Raw genomic sequence first — 15,835 nt, 5'->3', positions numbered from 1 at the left:
GGCTGGTTCTCAGTAATGTTAGAAGGTTAGAACAGGAAGTGATTTCTTCTTTCTCTTCTGATTCCAAGTCACAGCTTTAATCTTTGTATAAACCACTGCTAAACGCAACCGCATCCCCGGCACACAAACACTAACAATGAGGTATTTTACTTGTGAAGGATTTTCTCCAGGAACTATTGGTAACTGTGAGGGGTGCACTCAAGTGTAAATACCAGGATACACCTTCATCTCGTGAAAAAGAAGATTCAGACAAAAAGAATCAGGAGAAAAATGTGATAATTAAAGAATTGGCTCTAGTGTTTTGCCAGACTACTCACGTCTATTATCGTAAAACAAGAATTGGCTCTTCATGGTCCAATATTTAACAGATTAACACAGATACATCAACCAGTAAAGACATAAAGCACCTAAAAAGGATCCCTTTTTTACATCAAGTCAATAGGTTGTATCTAAAATTCAAGTGTAAAGTAACTGTGATAAATGGATATCTGCGTAACTATCTATACCCTGATAACCAAGCCTGATCCCAGGCTCCAGGTCACCTTCCAATTCTCTGTTAATCTCTCACCGCAATATAGACTTCTATATACAGGCTACTGTTTATGGACGTCAATATTTTGGCAAGAAAATTGTCGTATTCAGCTACATACATAGGCTAGTATAATAGCCTATAGTTCATTGGTGTCCAACCTGCAGTTCTCCAGCTGCTGCAAAACTACAATGCCCATCATGCCTGGAGGGTCAAAGCTTTGTCTGTCCAGGCGTGGTGGGAATTGTAAATTTGCAACAGCTGGAGGGCCACAGGTTAGGCACCTACAGTACAATTTTAAGTTACAGCCATGATGTGTGTAACTAAAACCCAAACTGAAAGCAATGCATTTATTAAGACCTGGGGGGGGGGGGTACGTCAAATAAATCTTTGGATCTAATTGTGCCGAATATATCAAAAAGTGCATGTCTCTTAATAAACCTGACCCATTCTGACCTGTTGTGAAGTCAGAAAATCTACTTGCTTTAGAATACAGAAATTTCTTGAAAAGTTCTTGGCCACATTGCCTGCCATGAACCCGTCCCAATGTTCCCTTCAATATTCCAAACTGATGAAAAGTTTTTGCACAAATCATTCATCATTTTGACTTTTTTACACCCAGAAAATTGGCAGTTGTTAAATTCCCAACAATGTTTTTATAGCCGGATGTATGAAGTCAGGATGGTACAATAATGTCAGAAGCCCATGTGCCATAGAAGCTAACGTTGTAACTCTGTCATTGCACAGGAGAAAATGGAAACCATGACAGTGTCGATGTTGTAGACAATAATGCAGTGTGTGTTAACCTTGGCAGGCTTTTCCATCCAGGTTGAAGTCAGCACTCGAAGAACTGACGGGATTTTCCTTTTCCGTGCATATGCACTTTAGGATTGAAAGAAAAACACCTGACTATGTATGGTTCCTATTTTATGGCTGTTAAATACCACAGACTAGACTTATGAGGCAGGCTTGCCGGTCCAGACAAAGGCTGATTCAGAATCATCTCACTGGAAAGCACTAGACGCTGTCTTATTAGCCTTTTCTTCAAAAGTCTGTCAAACCTTAAGCTCTCAGAGTTAGATTCTGCTTTCATGTTTCCTTATTAATATTATCCCACCTGTTTAGTTTGCCACTTTATTTATCCCCAAGCATACATGCATGTGTTTTATGATGCCAGGAGAATATTAAATAGACGGCTTGCAAAATCTCCCATGCCTTGCAGTTTATAGTTTTCGTGCAAGTTTCCAGGTAAACTTTTATTTTTCCTTTATTTAAACTTGTGACCAGTATTTGTGATACGGGATCTGTGCAAGTTTACCGGGCTTTAGTCATTGGGTATTAGTACCACTATACTTATGACTACAAAATCTCTCTGAGAGGGATGGGCGTCACTTAAAAAATATATTTCCTTCCTACAGTAAAATAGATTGGCTAGAAAAATGGAAAACAGTAAAACTGCACAAGAGTTTTATGTTTTGTGCTTCTATGTAAAATCACTATCACAAAAAAAAAATGGGAAAGTGAACAGAGGGGGTATTGTGACACATTGTGGCATATGCACATTTTTCATAGGAGTTGCAACTTTGCTCACATCACTTCCATAAAAAGTAGGAGGGACTTAGTGTGAGTAGGTGTGTCCTCCCATGTATCGTGTTTATAATCTATGTATGGTGGACATCTATTTGTGTGTGTGGTACACATACACATAATATAATATATTTGGTAACTTCAGTGCACTTTCCAATAAAACTGGTTTTAAATGCTGGTCTTAAAGGTGTATTACTAATCTCAAAAGTTATCCCCTATCTATAGGTCAGCGCTTGTTTAGAAGCCCCATACAGAATGAATGCACACACGTGATGCCCTCCATTAATTTGGGAGTACAAGTTTCCTACAATCTCCAAGCAGTCAGACCCCCAAAAATCAGTTTGTTATTCCCCACCCTGTAAATAGGGCATAACTTATAGAGTTTGAAATTCCTCCTTTAATAAGTTTTTCCTTCAGTGTTTAAGCTCAAAGGGGTATTCAACTCAAACAAACTTTTTGATATGTTTCTTCCCATGGTGAGACTAACAATTCATTCCATACTTTTTATTTTGTATTCAGTCTCCTTCCCCCAGTTCTGAGCTGCTGCTTTCTGCTGAAGACACAAAAATGTGTGTGTGAGCCTTTGCCTCCATCTCCCTTTCTCCCCCCTCCCTCCCGCCTCCCTTCTGAGACAGCTGAAACAAGTCCCTGGCATGCTTCTTCATATTGCAGGATATTTTGAATTGCTAATGAACTCACTGTGATTAACCCTCCCAGCATTACAAAGAAGCTACAATGTTGCAGAAAAAGCACGTCAGGGACTTGTTTATACCAACTGTCTCAGAAGGAAGGGGAAAGGAGGGTGAGACAAAGAGAAAGACACAGATTTTTGAGTCTTCAGCAGAAAGCAGCAGCTGAGAACTGGGGAAAGGAGAATGAATAGATATAATAGGTATGGAAGGAATTGTTGGTCTCATCATGGGCAGCAGCATATCAAACATTATGTTTGAGTGGAATAGCCCTTTAAAGAAAACTCATCATAACATTTTGTTTGTAATATAGGACTAAAATAGTGTTTGGGCCTATAACTCCTTAATGCTGGATGTGGTATACTACTACTACTACTACTACTACTACTACTAATACTCTATTATGGACTATTGACCATATTGTTATAAAAACTACCTAAATACTATAAAATATACTTACTGTATATATTTATCATAGATTTATAAATGTTTTTAGCACTAGCTTTTAGCTTTCAGCTGTCAAATGTGATATAAACTCCGGTTATGTTCTGCCAGCTTCCCAAGGTCCTTTTTATTTTTATTGGGGATTTTAGCAGTACAACCTCACTTGACCTCATACATTAGCGCAGGAGGATCTATTTTTAGACATTGTGCAATAACTGCGAGTATTAATTGTCAAGATGTGGTGCCAGAAAGTGCTATGTAAAATACGAGAAGAGATTTGAAAAAGGCAGATTTGTTGCTGATAACAACCAGTCAGAGAGCAACTTCCATTTCCAGCAGTACTACTGAAAAATACTAGCGGCACTGTAATTGGTTACTATGGGCAACTATGCAGGTTGGTTCTGCCCCTGTGGATTCATTTCTATTTGTGGATTTAAGGGTAGTCTCCTTGATTTAGATATAAAGATATAAAAGAACTGACTCCTCACATTCAGTGAGATATTTGCCTATCCTTGGAACCATTATAAGGAGATATTACAGCATGATCAGTTTCCTTGAGTGTTAATGAGTATTTTTCAGTATTAGAAGCACTTAAAGGTGTTTTCCTGGAATCTTTATATTGATAGTATTTCTTTAGGATATGATATCATTATCATATCCTGGTGTCTAACCCCCATCACCCCTGCCAACCATCGGATTTTCTATCAGACAGAGCTCTTTGTATTCAGTAGTGGTTGTATCTGGTATTTTAACTTGTCCTATGGAAGTAAATAGGAAGAGCTGCAATACCTTACACACCCTTTACAAAATGTATGGCGCTGTGCCTAGTAGGAAATGAGCAGGCCACAGCACATGCATTAGCCTTGCAAGTTCTTTGATCTGCTAAAGTGTAGGGGTGCTGGGAGTTGATTCTACACCTCTTAAACTAGTTACTGATGGCCTCACTTGGAGAAACCCTCTTAAATGCCCAATTCTCAATCAAAAGAAGTTGTACATAAGCCTTCATAAGCCTTTTTCTAAGATGGTCCACGTATTCTAGAGCTCTGATGAGCAATGTAGAAACAAATGGAGGTCATCATATCAGCTATCTTTTAAATGTTGCACTTTTCTTGTTTGGGTCTTAAAGCGAATATACCATAAGGTACATAGCCTTAAATCTTTTACATGAATGGATTGGCGTTGGGATGCCGCTGCCACGGTCCTTTTTTTTTTTTTACTGACACCAAAAGGGGAGATTGCCACACTGGGAGCCGATGGGTATGCCCTCAGTGCTTCATGCCAGGCCGGTGCTGAAGAATAGACCGGCGCTGTGTTCAGGAAATAAATGGGCACTGGTTCAAAAAAAGCGGGACCAGCATCCCTGCACTGCGCCGATCCATTCATGTACAAAAGTGATGTACCTGATGGTATATTAGCTTTAGAGTAGTTGCACTGGTTAGAAAAACATGGTTGTGTTCCTCCAGGAACAGAACCACCCTTGCCCACCAGATATTATAACAGCTCTGTCCTATTCACTTCGATGAAAAGGAACCAAATGGTGGAGATATTTATAGATAAAAGCAGACATGTTTTTTTTAACTCCCTGTAAGTCCTGGAATGTAACTACTGATCAACTTTTTGATGGCCTCCTTCCATTACTACCTTCTTTAGAAACATCAGAATTGGCATTCAGGTAGGATTACATACATTCTCTTTATCTAAAAATGTCATGTTATTATAAGGTAAAGGAAGTGACAGCTTACACAAGCCTTTTACAGTACAATCATTTTTCTTTATCCTGCCATGGTCCATCCAGCTCATACCCACTAAGAAAATCCTATTAGATATCAATTACTTAAAAATGTCAAACCCCCCCCCATTGACAATACACAAAAAAAAACATCAAACCTTAACAAACCTCTAAATCCACTACCTCCACAGTCTGCTTAAATTGAGACCTAACTGACCACATAACTATCGGGTTGGGTCAGATGTTTTTTTTCACTCAACATAAATGTAATGCACTAAAGAAGAAAGCTTCCTGACCTGCAGAGCACTGTGGTCTTAAAAAAAAAAAAAAAGCAAACAGTTTTAGCATCTCACCATCTAGTTCATCCACAAAGCAGTACACATCATATTTCTCCTCAGCTGGACGCCTTCCATAGGTTCGAATTCCCTCTTTCCCTTTTTTGTCACCCCAACAGGCAGCTCTTGGATTACGAATTGGATATCTTTAATAGAAAAGCAACAGGAAAATATTATATTTACGTCATAGTGACTGTCATTGGTATTCCATTTTCATTTTCCTACCTTATAATACACAACCATGAGAATTATATTACTTATTATAACAACTCTATTTAAACTCGTAATAAATATGCCTCCCTACACAATTTCTTCACAAGGGCAATGTTCTTCACAAGCGCAATGTTCCTGGCTTGCGCTAGGTATACAGCTTGATAAATGTGCCCCTTGGTGTAGAGAGGACAGTACATAACCCATAATACAATAGATTTCTTAAAGGGGTAGCCTTGTTTACTAAACTCACTGTCTAATACCTTGTTAGGCCATTTTGATCTTACAGAGGAAAGGCCCGTTTTGGGGAATTCAATCAATTAACAGAACAGACCGGCTATAAAGAGTACCTCTCTAAAGTTGACCATGCACGTCTGTACTTAAACAGACAATCCATTGGTTTCAATGGGCAATACTTAGTTTCTCCTGTGGTGTCACTGTAGAACTGGATTCCTCCACGCACTACAGGTCTGCTGTGATATGCAGTGCTGTGATCACTGTAAATGTGGGGCTACAAATTGGGTTGGAAAAATACCTTATATTGAATTATGTGCAGGATTCTGGATTGTAAGCACTAGGCTAACAGTGTTTTCTCATCTTAGATCTGACTCAAGGATCCCATTTGTTCCCAAATAACAAGCCACAGGCCTCAAAACTATCCATTATTAATTTTGCTCCTTACAAGTGAAATACAAATATAAGTCAATAGGAAATATGTAACATTCAATGAAAAGTACAAGCTTGCAACAATTACCTAACAGTTTGGTCAGCCAGCCATCCAGCATCACACTGCTCAAAGCCATCTTCGTAGGCTGCTCTTAGTTGTCCAGGTGTTGCAATTTGGGCACCATTTTCAATACAAGCCTTTTGGGCACCTTCAAAATCTAAGATGTATTTATCTACCGATGCTCGATAGTGAAACACAACACCTGTAAAATAAGATGAGTAAATGAACACACTGTAACATCTGCTATAGTGTAATATGTTTATGAATTAAAGATATAAGATCCAGTTCCAAGACGAGCTGAATATCACTAATCCATAGGATAGCATTAACACTATACAGCTATAGCTGGATAGAGTGGACTATAAATGCATTGATTATAGTGAGTCGCCTACTGTATTGCAAATGAAAGTTTCACCTGAAACATCCAAGGAGATGGTGTCTTGAGTATCTTCAATTCCAAACAGCACCTCGCATCGGTAAGTTCCAGCGTCACTGGCACGAAGCTTGACCATTGTTAATGATGCATCACCAATGTCTTCAGGATGACTAGGTACAGACACTCTACCCCTATAACTTTGGCCAATTTTTATGCCACCACTTTGGGCAACTAAAACGGTAGTTTCCTTTGGATCTTTTCCATCTCGACCTTTTTCAATTTTTGTCCATTTTATCCTCAAAAATTCATTTGTAATGTTATAGCTTGGTGGTAGTGTAGGTATTGTTGAAAAGAAGCATGGTAATGTTACTCTCCCGGACAACGTTCCTTTGACAGGAGGACTTTTTTCCAATTTAACTGAAAAGATAGGGAAAAGATATTTTATATTGTAATCTACAATAATAAATCTTTACATTAAGTCATGTTATCAATTACAATGAAAGAGCTTTTATGAACAAGACAGAGAGCAGTAAGTTGGGAAGAGACACTTCTCCCTGTTCATTCTAGAGATTGGTGTGGGTCAGAACACCCAGAACCCCACCAATCAAAACTATAACATGTCAAAAGTTTTTATTTTATTTATTTATTTATTTTCAAATTACAAGGAAAAAATAATAATAAAAATGTCATTGTGTAATGTGATCTGTTGAACATTCAGGTTTGGAGTTTTCTAAATTTTCCTTATTTTTTAACACGAACTGCATAAAAACACAGTATGGCCAGGCAGAATGCAATGATACAATGTAAGTGTCCATCAGAAGTGACCGCCCGTAATCACTCGCTGGTAATAAAACAGTCATAAACACTCAAAAGTGGGAAGAACCTTCTCAACTACATAATTGTTCCACATTAACCATCTGAAAAGACCCCCAGATTGTCTATATATAAAGTCCTATATAATCCACAAATCAAAAGAATGTGGTTTCATTACTTTCCAACTCTGCTTCAACAAATTACATCATATTTGTCTGGAATGTATAGGAAGTAAGGTTGGGCTGCCAAGTGATTTGGATAATGATTTAACTACTCTGCTCAATGTAAGTGCATAAAACAATAATCTCTATTGTTGTCTACCAAAAACCTTTGTGACTATTATTTCCTTTGTAGCCTCAGGATCTAGAATGGTCCTCAAGGAGAACAATGATACCACAAATAGTTCAAGAGTAATTTGTATCATCTTCCAGCTGAAATTTGTGGCTGCAAGGGTTTTTTTTATCAGTGTCTGCAACTATATCCAGTATCCAGTTTGTTGTCCTTAGGCGAACTGTGTGTAAAATGTGCCAGGATTTTTATAATATAGAAATTTAAAGGCATTGTTCGGTATCAAGTAAAGGGTCTGTTTTATTTCCACTAGTTTTTTTCAATAGGCTGTGTCTGGTATTGCAGTTCAGTTCTATCCACTAGCATTGAGTGGATCTGTCAAAGTGTTCAGGTCCTGCAATGTTCTCCGAACCTAAATGCTCGCCGTTTGATTTCCTCTGATTTATGGCTGTATCCATGATTTCCAGGGCTCACTAGTGTGGCATCCAACTTTTGCAGCTGTGGGGAATCAAATGTTGAGCGTTCGGGTTCGGAGAACGTTGCCGAACCCAAACAGTTTGACAGATCCAGTCAGCATTAGTCTGAATAGTTTGGTTTTTCTAAAATAAGTTATTCCGACATTAAATGGTATCCTCTATCCAAAGGGCCTGTTCTAGTGATCAGAGAGGTCTGTCTGATGAGATGCCCAACGATCACAAGAACAGAGGGCATCTGTCTTTCAAATGAATGGGGTGGCATTGCATTTGCTGAGCCTCTACAGTAGTAAGTGCAGGGAAAAAAGCACTTTAAAAGCATTTCCCATAATAAGTGTATATTGGTGATTTGTATAATTTTTGGGGGGCAATACAATACTTTAATAAAAATTTTCCTTTAAGCTATTTAATACACTTTATTACACATGGCTGTGGAGCAAACCAGGCCACAACATCACCACTGCTACCCTCCTTACTCTCCTCTCCTGACATAAAAACACCATGAAAAAGGTCCCTACAGGACCATAACATCAGAGATTTTCTTGTATGTTCATTTTAGAGTAAAGTCTTCACAATATGCACTGTACACTATACTGGAATGCAGTGTATGACAAATATTTTCTCACAGGAACTCATCTGAACAGTCAGGGGTTTGTCTGACAACTTGTCGAGTTTGGACAAACCCAACGTGCTCGAGGTTTGCTCACCTCTACTGGGCACCGTTTTACAGATTATATATAGATATGGAGGCAGATTTATCAAACATGGTGTAAAGTGAAACTGGCTCAGTTGCCCCTAGCAACCAATCAGATTCCACCTTTCATTTTCCAAAGAGTCTGTGAGGAAAGAGAGGTGGAATCTGATTGGTTGCTAGTGGCAACTGAGCCAGTTTCACTTTACACCATGTTTGATAAATCTCCCCCATGATCTATAAAAGGCCTTGCTGATCTATTACTTATTTTATGTTATACAAATTCTCAACCATGGCTTCATTATTTATACCCAATTTTACAATAAAGCTGGTTTCTCATATTACAGACTATTTTTTTCTGTGCATTTCAGCCACAAGCCCTGATCTAACCAGAGGTCTTATGACCAGGACTGATCAGTGATATCAGATCATTTGTCGGAACAGGACTATTGACCCTAAAGGCCCTATTCCATGGGTCGTTTAGAGGAGCAATATCGTTCGTATTCGGCCGATATCGGCCGCTACGAACGATATTCGTCCCGTGGAATAGAGTGCAACGATCAGCCGACATCGTTCAAGTCGGCTGATCGTTGCAGTCGCTTGTTTTTCAACATGTTGAAAAACAAGCGACTGATATAGCAGCGATCTGCTGCCGTCGCTCCGTTGAATAGGAGCATCGGCAGCAGGCGCTGCTATATCCTATGGGCTGCCCAGACGATCAGCGATCCCCCGGGCAGCCCCCCGCACTCACCCGCTCGCTGACGCCGCGTTGAATAGCGGCGGCAGCGAGCGGGGAACGAGGAGTAAATGAGCGCTAATAGCGCTCGTTTGCTCCTCCAAACGACTTGTGGAATAGGGGCATTAAGCCCCTATTCCACGGGTCGTTTAAAGGAGCAATATCGTTCGTATTCGGCCGATATCGGCCGCTACGAACGATATTCGTCCCGTGGAATAGAGTGCAACGATCAGCCGACATCGTTCATGTCGGCTAATCGTTACAGTCGCTTGTTTTTCAACATGTTGAAAAACAAGCGACTGATATAGCAGCGATCTGCTGCCGTCGCTCCGTTGAATAGGAGCGTCGGCAGCAGACGCTGCTATATCATATGGGCTGCCCGGACGATCAGCGATCCTCCGAGCAGCCCCTCCCGCACTCACCCGCTCGCTGCAGCCGCGTTGAATAGCGGCAGCGAGCGGGGAACGAGGAGCAAACGAGCACTAATAGCGCTCGTTTGCTCCTCCAAACGACTCGTGGAATAGGGGCATTAGGCTGCATTCATTTTCAAGGACCGTGGATGAAGTCCACTATCTGATCCGTGAAAAAACCATCCGTGATTGCATCCATGTCCGTGTTTTTCATGGATCTGTTTAAAGCTTTTAAAATTACACTAATTACATCACATCTGTGTTTTTTACGGATTTCAGATTCGTGCAATCCATGAAAAACATAGATTTCATAGACTTCTATAGGGGAATATGTGCCATGATTTTGTCCAAGTTGACATGTCCTATTTTTTCACAGAATGGATTACGGATTCGTAAAAAAAAAAAACAGAACATGTGAATAGCCCAGTAGAAAACAATTAGATTTAAAATTGTCCATGATCACGGACAACGTCACAGAACATGTGAATAAAGCCTAATACAGGTGCAAAAGTGCGTCTGTAATTCACCCATGTGAAACTGGCGTAATGCAGGCTTCTGAGCTGCGATTGAACTGCATTCTAGTGTAAAGTCTTCACAATATGCACTATACACTATACTGGAATGCTGTGTATGACAAATATTTTCTCATAGGAACTCATCTGAACAGTCAGGGGTTTGTCTGACAACAGGCTCGTTCTGTTCTTATAGCAACCAATAAAGCAGGCATCACACAGGATGACTGCAACAAAAATTGCAATATACTAACAGGGCTGATGAACTTTTTATAGCGATAAGATAACTATATAACCTAAGATAGAGTTGAGCCGAATTACAGTAAAAAGGCCCATCTGAACCGTGGGTCTAAGGACCAATACAAATAGAACCATTACTATCATGTTTTTCAATTGACTGATATCAGAAAGTTATACAGATTTGTGGATTACTTCTATGTAAAAATCTCAAATCTTCCAGTACTTATCAGCTGCTGTATGTCCCAACAGGAAGTGGTGTATTCTTTTCAGTCTGACACAGCGCTCTCTGCTGCCACCTCTGTCTGTCCATGTCAGGAACTGTCTAAAGCAGGAGCACATCCCCATAGAAAACCTCTCTTGCTTTGCATATGGGCAGAGGTGGCAACAGAGAGCACCATATCAGAATGGAAAGAATACACCACTTCCTGCAGGACATACATCAGCTAATAAGTACTGGAAAACTTCACATTTTTAAATAAAAGTAATCCACAAATCTTTATAACTTTTCTGACTAATTTGAAAACAATTTGTATTCTCCGGATACCGATACAAAAATGTTGCCATATATCTAAAACTGTGAGGATGGTAAGTGGCTACAAATATGAAAATATTACAAATTCAAAATCAGTGTATTCAACTACTGTATACAATGGTTTGGGGGTGATAGATTCCCTTTAAGATCTTGTGATCTATAAGGTTTATCTACCTAAATGTAACATATGAATTACTTCTAGCTGGGAATGGAATGGTAAATGGTTTGGAGGAAGAACAACTTCTGTGTGTATAAAACATTCCTCTAACACTTACAAATGTTATAACATCATTTCTTTCCACATTACTCGGTAAGATTATGAGGTGGCTAGACATGCACAATGGGAGTTGGTTTGGTCAAGCTTTCCATTTCACTAGTAATTAAGCAAAGAAGGAACAAGTGAAACGTATGCACCTTACAGCCCCAAGGTGGACACAATTCCTTTCAGCCTATCACTTCCATCGTCACACATGATCACCGGGATAATGGTGTCTGTCATCATAACACTCAGGGCATCTCAATGGTAGCAGATACCTTTTCACCCTTAGTTCACCTTTATAGCTGGAGGTAAAGTGCAGAATGACATTTGTGCATTTTATTGAGCGGTTTGTCACCAAACTTGGAAAAGTTATAAAAAAAAATTTAAAAAAAAGAAAGAAAGAAAAGAGCTTTAGTGTTAAATAAAACCCACAAGACATTTGTTTCCTATTAGAGTCATTAGGGATCTGGCAAGCAAACCATACTGAATTGTCCATACATTTGCATGGAACAAAAGAAACATGGATTTCTGTCCAATGGACTTTGGCATAAAAAGCTATTGTTAGATAAAGCTTATGAAATGCTGAATTCTTTTTAAATGACAGGGTTTGATTTTTTTTATTTTTTTTTAACAAAACCAGCCTATAAATCACTTTCAGTCTGCTGGAGAGCCTTATAGAAATTCCCAAGCATTAATGGCAATGTAGAAGCCTTAATAGGACTTCCATAGAGACTCCTAATAAACATGGGTAGGGATTGTTGCAATAGCTGAAGTTACTTCCATAAAAAGTAACATATAGGCTGAGCTATCTCTAATATCTATGTTAAGTGGTGGAGAACAAGAGAAAAGACTTCATTAGGAGCTTAATGGTGTCATTGTGCAATCGCAATATCACCCATTGACAACAAGGCAATAGCTGTAAAATGCTCACCCTGCTGAATAATGTTCCTCCAATAAAAACAATAAAAGGGGATTTATATCTACAGCCCTAACAACAACACGTACCAGCCAGGGCCTAGTTCTTTTCCAACAGTCTAAAAGCAAGTGCAGTGCCAAAGCTATTGTATCTAGTATAAGCTTTTATATCCTTGTCAAATGCGTATCACACACACATTGCTATTGTGTAACACATCTACATGTGTGAGACCGGGGTATAGGAGTAAGTAGAAGAGAAAAGGGTTGATGGATGTCACACTACAGATAGAACAAGTTTTACTAGGCGATCAGAAGACTTTTCTAAGAATTGAGCCCTTGGCACGTCATCAAATCATGTAGTCACTCGCAGCAGAGAAATGGGAGAATGCATTAGCAGTGGTCAATTGCTATCTCAAAGTCATAACGTTCTTAGGACTTTATGACCTTAAAGTCTTTGTCTAAAAAAAAAAAATTGTGGATCCCCAAGTATTATCTACAATTAAATCTGGCTCATAGTCCTGCAAACAGCTATGTATTTGTTGTTGTAACACCTGAGAGCGTGGGATTTGGCTGATAGTATGGATCCTAATAAGACCTTTCACAGTCAATACTTTCAGATTTCTAAATTACACTGGGCGATTATGGTTCGAAAAATCGTTCATTCGGATTTAAACTATAACCGTTTTGTGTAATAGTAGGCAACAATTAAACGAACAACGAGAAATCGTTGATTGTTTGATAGAATCTGGACCTATTTTCATAGTTAATCATTGAACACCGTTCCGTTTGGTGTAAAAACACGTCGTTCGGACGTTCCCTGGTCTATCAGCAAGGAAAGTAACGATCATCGTCCTGTGTAATAGGGTGAACAATTTAAGATCATTTGTCACATCATGCCTTTGTCTTCATATCGACACTAAATATCTGGATAAGCATTAGAGATGAGCAATTCTCAAGCATTTCTAGCTTCTTCAGCCACCAGTAATCAAATGCCGAACATTTGGGTTCAGACAAACTCGAGCATGCATGCTTTGGATCTCTAATAAACACCCATTATCCCTGTGAAAGAGATAGCAAGTGGATATCCTTCAAAAGACACCTCCAAATAACAACTATACTCTCTTTAGGGGAGCAACATTACTTATCCCATGTACATCGCTTGCACCAAATCTTTCATATCTCTGTGTTTCTGTTTCAGATTGGAGTATGAGATCACTTCGCACAAGATGTCATGTGGAATAGAAGGAGGGGGTGGCATTCTCCACATGTTTTAGCAATGTCTTAAGTGATTCCACTACTGGAGGGAAGTCACCTCTGCCATATGTAGATAATATTTAGTTGACCTACAACAATCTCTTTTGTCTATGTTTTGGGTTACGTAGAGGACTTAGACCTAGGAGTCAATGAGCAAATAGCTCATTGTATCCTATTTATGGCAAGGAAAATAATGCCAGATACCCCCTACTGTTGCTGAATTTATTGCAAAAGTAAATAAATTGGGTATTTAATATAGAAAAACATGAGTATAAAAATGGAATATATGGGAGATTGCAAATGGTTGGATACCACCAGTCTGGCACCTCCAGGCTCTTGTACATTGGTCTTCTATTTCAATGTAATTTAGATCTTTACAGATATTGAGATAGTTGTTGTGCTTACATTTCTGAATACTAGTCTAGTTAATAGACAAATTTCATAGTATTTTTGCTGTTCACTTTGATGAACTACATTGCACCAAATGTACCAGATTTATTCATCTTTATTGTATGGTTTAAGGCCCAATGTAAAGAATGTAAAGTAGGGGGCTTCCTTGTCTGATGGGGCTCGGTGTGTGTGTGTGTGTGGGGGGGGGGGGGGTTACTTGCTTTGAAAAAGGACTTGACATTTATCATCCTGGATTACGTATTCAAGTGGGCAATCCTATTCTAGGGATGACAGTGATCTGTATACGTGTGCATATAGAGAGTGCTGTTTATCAATGACTAGGACTGCCAATTTGACTACTTCCATCCAGAATAAGATGAGATTTCAATAAATAAATTACTAGTTACCCTAAAACCTTTAACCGTATTGGGTGACCCAGTGCAAATCTGTAAGGAACACATATTGCACGACTTAGGCTACCAAGAAACCTTTCAGAACGAAAAACATCTGGGCAGCAAAGTCTTACATTTATTAACTGAACCATGAAGCACAGGATCCTGTGCAATGGTTACATTCAGCTCCTGTCAACAAATGGGTAAAATTACGAGAAAATACCAAAAAAGGACGAAAACCTTATGTTCAATTGGTATTTGAGAAATGGCTAGTTATGACACATTGTTTTTATGTATTAGCCCAGAACTACTCATCCCTCATAGACGTGTGACGGAGAGTGTCCCACCCACTCAAAAAACATTGCTAGGGCAGCCCACGCCAAAGTGAATGATTCCAACCTGCATAGGAGGCTTACTTCATGTAAACAGCTTATTTATAAAATGACCTAAGAAACCACTTAGTTTCTGCCGAAAAGTACACACTGCTAATATTACTTGGAATACCACCACAGATGGTAGATTTTCTTAAACGTTGAATGTTACCGAGCATAAGTTATTCCACCTGTTTTCGAATGGATTGCTAGGTTAGTATTTCTTGCTGTTTTTCAGAAGAAGTATATTCTATATAGATCTATGGTTGAAAGCCCCTTTTGTCAGGATTTGACCCATTACTACTCAACAAATGACACTTCAATGTTCTTACAGACATAGAGGGAAGTAGAGTTCTGTGACATGTTTGGAGATGGATTTGGAGGTTAAAAGCAGAGTTAATCCACCCAGAGTGATTGACAGTATTCCCTGTATCCGTGTGTGTACAGAAAATACTGTCAATCAGCCTGTGTTAATGTTAAGACAAAACATCATGAATGTCCATCACATAGCCCCACACTTAAAAGGGTTTCCTGGGATTAGAAAAAAGTATGTTATTTCCCAAAAATAGCACCTCTCATGCCAACAGTCTACATCTGTTATTGTTTCTTATCCCCATTCCTGTGGGTGTTACTAAGCTTCAATATCAGTCATGGCCATAGCAAGAGTGACTGGGATAATGGTAAAGAGCAATATCATTTTATCATGAGTAAATGAGGCTAAAAGCCCTATTACACCAAGCGATTATTGGCAGTGGTTGGCCGATTGTCAGCTGTTACGGCCGATAACCGCTTGGCGTAATAGCTCCATGTACAATGTTGGCTGATCCTTGTCTTTCAACATGTTTTAAAAAATTTGAATTATAGTGACGGGCTGCTGGCCGTTGCTATCTCCTATGGGCTTCTCGGACTCAGATCAGTGCTTGCTTGCTCTTT

The 15,835-nt window shown here is 39.2% G+C and overlaps 1 protein-coding gene across 1 annotated transcript in view; it reads right to left on the bottom strand.

Annotated features, from left to right (window-relative positions):
- Nucleotides 1-15,835, bottom strand: part of VCAN (versican) — an 80,105-nt gene that overhangs the window by 45,725 nt on the left and 18,545 nt on the right. Inside the window, exons 3-5 of the mRNA XM_069962878.1 lie at nucleotides 6,666-7,043; nucleotides 6,278-6,452; nucleotides 5,332-5,459 (exon numbers count right to left, since the gene is read on the bottom strand). Coding sequence (XP_069818979.1) covers nucleotides 5,332-5,459; nucleotides 6,278-6,452; nucleotides 6,666-7,043 — 681 coding nt within the window. The remainder of the gene's footprint in view (nucleotides 1-5,331; nucleotides 5,460-6,277; nucleotides 6,453-6,665; nucleotides 7,044-15,835) is intronic.

This window comes from Dendropsophus ebraccatus, chromosome 3, assembly GCF_027789765.1.
Source record: "Dendropsophus ebraccatus isolate aDenEbr1 chromosome 3, aDenEbr1.pat, whole genome shotgun sequence".
Taxonomy (NCBI): Eukaryota; Metazoa; Chordata; class Amphibia; order Anura; family Hylidae; genus Dendropsophus; species Dendropsophus ebraccatus.
This window is presented reverse-complemented; position numbering and strand designations above follow the sequence as displayed.